General features: G+C 48.4%; 2 protein-coding genes across 3 annotated transcripts in view; one reads left to right on the forward strand and one right to left on the reverse strand.

The window, feature by feature from the left end:
* The first annotated feature begins 2,113 nt into the window (after nt 1-2,113).
* FOXG_19220 (uncharacterized protein) lies at nt 2,114-2,940 on the forward strand. Its single transcript, XM_018399419.1, has 2 exons — nt 2,114-2,244; nt 2,497-2,940. Exon 2 carries the CDS (start codon nt 2,533-2,535, stop codon nt 2,878-2,880), a length of 348 nt encoding a protein of 115 aa, XP_018242103.1. The 5' UTR covers nt 2,114-2,244; nt 2,497-2,532; the 3' UTR covers nt 2,881-2,940.
* The window catches only part of FOXG_19221 (starch phosphorylase), a 4,231-nt gene continuing 1,848 nt past the window's right edge, over nt 2,665-5,047 (reverse strand). For both annotated transcript variants that reach the window (XM_018399420.1, XM_018399421.1), the window contains 4 exons: nt 4,500-5,038; nt 3,531-4,447; nt 3,405-3,477; nt 2,665-3,357 (listed from right to left, as the gene is read on the reverse strand). In XM_018399420.1, coding sequence (XP_018242104.1) covers nt 2,950-3,357; nt 3,405-3,477; nt 3,531-4,447; nt 4,500-5,038 — 1,937 coding nt within the window. In that variant the 3' untranslated portion in view covers nt 2,665-2,949. The remainder of the gene's footprint in view (nt 3,358-3,404; nt 3,478-3,530; nt 4,448-4,499; nt 5,039-5,047) is intronic.

A 5,047-nucleotide genomic window follows, 5' to 3' on the forward strand; every position in this document is an offset into this window, starting at 1 on the left:
TGGTATTGGATTATGTGGACGGAGGACCACCGGTTGGTTTTCTTGGTGGGGGGTGGGTGAGGGGGGCTAGGGGGACAAGAGCTCCGGGGAGTAGCACCTTGGAGAGTAGGCACTTACCAAACTAGGGGAGTCGAGAGGCTTGATTAAGATACCTTCCTTCCATAGGCAGAGCAAGGAGCTATTCCTTGTCACCGTCTATTTGGTTTGCATCTGTGTCCTCTGATTTAGTGATTCCCCTTATTCAGACCCTTGCGACACGTAATGGGATCGAGATCTCTCTGTCGTAGTGGAAATCAAGGTTATGCGCTTACACAGTCACATACCTGCCTACCGACAGGACATGGAGTTTTTTTATGGAAAAGTTGAAATTTTGATATATGACATGATGACACTTTGAGCCCTTTCAAATCGCTTCCTAATCCATGCAAATCAGGGTCCTTGTGGTTTCGCAGTCGTGGTGTCGCCGTGCATGACTCTTGTCTGTAGACGGTTTATCCAAGTCCAGCTCGGCAAGAGAGCGTTGACTATAATTCTATGCAGCCATGAGTTGTTGAGATAATATTACAGGTTTGGCGGTATACGATGCACGATGTGATATAGAGCGAATATTTTCTTGGTTTTTAAACATTGGGTGCTACGATAGATGCTGTTGAGCCCGTCCATTGGCATCCATTATCAAACTGACCCTGCCAAGTCTGCCCTGTATCTGCACCTGCATCAACATCCCATCATGGCATCACCAAACTCAGCCATGTGTAAGGTAGCCAGAGAAATATTACCTATCATGTAAATGTTACCACTTCAACTCATCATAATTTCTTACACTCGTCCCCTCATTTTTTTTCTCTCTTCCCCCTTGTCTCTTGCATATCATGCCCTGCATCAGAAACTTTCAAAACCTCTATTCACATGGCTGCCATGTTTTCTCAAAAATGACGTCAATTCAGCCTCCAACTGGCTTACCCCTGTTTTCTGACAGCACACGCCTGATGGCCGATGCAGATGCATCAGAATGGGGCCTGGCCTGGCCTGGCCTGGCGCTTGGACGCCGTCCGTCTTTCTTTTTCAAACGGCGCCAGGACCCATCCCCAGTCTCCGATCTTTCCCTTGGGTCGGTACCTCTACACCACTTTTACGTCATAATGGTACCTGCTGGCTCGATCTGTCATGCTCAGTGACCTAGTCCGCTCATCGTGGAATCGTCTCAACGATCGAATATTCTCCTGGAAGACTAGCCTCTTCAGTGGAGCCACTTCCAGAACAAGCCCAAGCCTAAGTTCACCTCACCTCCACTGCATAATAATTATTCAGTACCTATCGATTCGGAATTTTCATCACGCGCTGCAACGCTGGAATTAATCGTTCAGGTTTTCAGAGATCTGTCTCTCGATCGATTCTCTACGTCATAGATGAAAGCCTTGGGCTTTCAGCTGCATCTGTGTCGTACCAGAATCCAAAGTCCCACACCTCAGGGCGAGGGTTACCCATCAACAACATCTCGCACTGGAGTTGTTTATGCCAACGATTCATGTTACAGCCTTGATATGCTTGGTCGGGCGTAGTGCTGTTCTCCCTTATCAATTACTCATTTCGTTGTTGCGGCAAGGTCTCAGCATGATATGCCTCAGTGTCATCTTGACCTTCCTTGAATTCCTCGCATCCAATAACTAACTGAGTACTATCCTCACTCGCTGGGCTTTCTAACTCATAATATCGTAAACCACGACCCTCGCGATTTTTCAGGCCTCAGATCTTCCCCATCGTCCCTTAACCCTGGCTTCACAACACGAGCGTGCCCTGTCGATCCTCTCCTAATCCCATTGCCATCCACACTTTCATCTTCCATCCGATCCCATGTAAGATCTAAATTCTATCCTCCCCTAACCCAGCAGAACCAACCCTCTTGCCATCCCAGATCGATCATGCCACTTCGGTCCAGATCTTTTGATCGGCATCCAGGGCATAGTTAAACTCTCTGCAGCGCATCTTTTCCGCCCCGTGACGCGGATCTTAACACGTAGAAGCGACCGAGCAAGGGAACACCCGCCCCGACTATTCCAAAGATTCGGTACCGAGTCTTTGCAGTCCAACTAAGTACAGCGATTCGGACGCTTGGTACCGATCACCCGCCTAGACTCGGGTTCCGCTACTTCGTCTAGCCGAGTCTTTATACTAGTTGGCATCATCGTCTCCCACGGTTCCGGTTCAGGGTACCACCCTTTTGGCTGAACCTATATTTGACATGTATGTACATGTGCTGTATCTTTCTAGACGGCCGTACAGTAGATTTAGTGCTATTCCGTTTGATCAGGCGATGAGCATGGTTTCCTCAGACTAGTGCTCGCATTCGATATGCAACCGAGCAAGGTCGAGAGATCATTTGAGATGTCCTTGTCTACTAAGTCATACACCAGAACTTCACCTTCCAAGCCCCTTCTATCTCGTCGCACCCTACTACCCCACAAAGTCCTCGTATCGATTCCTAAGTCTCTCTAGAAACCCCACAGGGACACATGGGTCAACACGCCTTGCATGGTTACGCACGGCGAATCATTGCTTGGAAATACAGCGTTGACATTCAGTCTCATGCAGGCCTCCTCATCGATCTGCGTTACCGATATAGACTTCCTTAGTCGGATCCAACAACATATCGGGAAAACCAACACACATAATAACAAGCCTATACGGGATGCAATCACACCAAAGTCAAGACTTAGAGGAGTAATATATGCCATGCACGTTTCATTATCAAGGGGAGGGCCTATCCATTATCCACTCTTGTCATGGTCTCGCAGGTTGAATTCATTCTTCACCGCCAATCATATGTCACCAGTCTGCCCAATTCCTTCTCTTGTCTCTCGTTCCATCATGAGTGTCTAACCCCACGCCTCTCTGTGAATCTATCCACATAGCCGTGTCTACTTCTATCATAAACTAGTCCTTCACGATCTAATCATGGACGACGAGAGGCTCTGCGTTCCAGATACTCTCGGCATACTCGTCAATGCAGCGGTCGCTACTGAAAAATCCCATGCGAGAAACAGAGGTAATTGACTTCTTGATCCATTCCTCCTGGTTCTGATACGCCTCATCCACCAGCTTATGAGTTTCGTTGTAGCTGTGGAAGTCGTCAGACACCAAGTAGTAGTCACCGTGATCACGGACAGCAGCGACCAGGGCGCTAAAGTCATGGACCGAGCCAAAAGTGCCCTTCTCGATCTCGGCAAACACTTTCTGCAAGTCGGGGTCAATTTCATGAGAGCCGTACTGGTGGCTGTGTCGGAGATCTTCAACGTCTTCAGCGAGGTTGCCAAACAAGAAGATGTTGTTCTCGCCAATCTCGCGAGTTATTTCAATCTATTCATGGTCAGCCGTGGAATCAAATGCAGATTTCATTTACTTACATTGGCACCATCACAAGTGCCAATGATGAGACCACCATTCAGCACAAATTTCATGTTGCTGGTACCAGATGCCCTGCGACAGATGTTAGCTAAGGTACTAATTCCTTGGTGCTTATATTGACTTACTCGGTGCCAGCAGTAGAAATGTGCTCGCTGAGGTCCGATGCAGGGGTGATAATCTCAGCTTTGCTAACGTTGTAGTCAGGCAAGAAGATGACCTTGAGAAGATCTCCAATATCCTCATCATTATTCACTACAGAGCCAACAGCATTGACGAGATGAATAATCTGCTTCGCCATCCAGTAGCCGGGGGCGGCCTTGCCTCCAAAGATGGAGACACGAGGAACGACCTTCTTGCGCTCCTCAGGGGACAGTGACTTGAGGTGGAGATATCGATGAATAACACCGAAGATATTGAGCTGCTGTCGCTTGTACTCGTGGATTCTCTTGACTTGAACATCAAACAACGCCGCAGGGTTCACAGTGACACCTACGGCCGACTTGATGAGCTTAGCGAGTCGGACTTTGTTGGCATACTTGATCTCGGACCACTCCTTACGGAATTCCTTGTCATCAGCATACTTCTCGAGCTGGTTTAGAGTGGTGAGGTCCTTGAGGAAGCCATTACCCCCAACCTTGGAAGCAATGAGCTCCGAAAGACGAGGGTTGGCCTGGTGGAGCCAGCGGCGAGGAGTGATGCCGTTGGTCACGTTGGTAAACTTGTCAGGGCCGTAGATCTCGACAAAGTCCTTGAAGATAGTGGTTTTGATGAGATCCGAGTGCAATTCAGCAACACCGTTGACCTTGTGTGATCCAACAATAGCCAAGTACGCCATGCGTACCATCTTTGTTTGAGATTCCTCGATGATGGACACTCTTCTCAAGATATCTCGGTCATTGGGGAATGCCTTTTCGACCTTCTGGAGGAAGAACAGATTGATATCGTAAATAATCTGCAAGTGTCGAGGTAGAAGGTGCTGGATCAGACCAACAGGCCATTTCTCCAGAGCTTCGGGCAGCACAGTATGATTGGTGTAACCGAACTGGAAACAATTAGATTAGATGATGAAAGGACATGGTGGTAGATCAACTTACGGTATTCACGACAATTTCCCAGGCCAGGTCCCATTCAAGGTGCTCAATGTCAATGAGAATTCGCTGCAACTCCACGATGGCCAGTGTAGGGTGGGTATCGTTGAGCTGGATAGCCACCTGGTCGGGGAACTCCTTCCAAGGGCGGTTGGACTTTTTGAAACGGCGAACGATATCGTACAACGAGGCAGCAACCCAAAAGTACTGCTGCTTCAGCCGAAGTTCTTTTCCACGCTCCAGATTGTCGTTAGGGTACAGAACAGCGCTGATGGTCTCAGCTCGTTGTTGATCGGCAACTGAACTCTCGTAATCACCATTGTTGAACTTCTGGAAGTCAAACTCTCCACCAGAAGCTTTGCTGGACCACAGTCTCAGGTTGTTTGTTGTGGGTGTGTCGTAGCCCGGGCATAGGGAACATTCGTAGGCAACGGCCTGGAACGATCTCACAACCCTTCCCCAAATAGGCAACGAACTTGGCCATTTCTCATTCAGTAGGTCTTTCCTAACATTGTCCCAAAGAATTGAATCTGTATCCATATTAGCTGTGCTTG

This window comes from Fusarium oxysporum, chromosome 2, assembly GCF_000149955.1.
Source record: "Fusarium oxysporum f. sp. lycopersici 4287 chromosome 2, whole genome shotgun sequence".
NCBI lineage: Eukaryota > Fungi > Ascomycota > Sordariomycetes > Hypocreales > Nectriaceae > Fusarium > Fusarium oxysporum.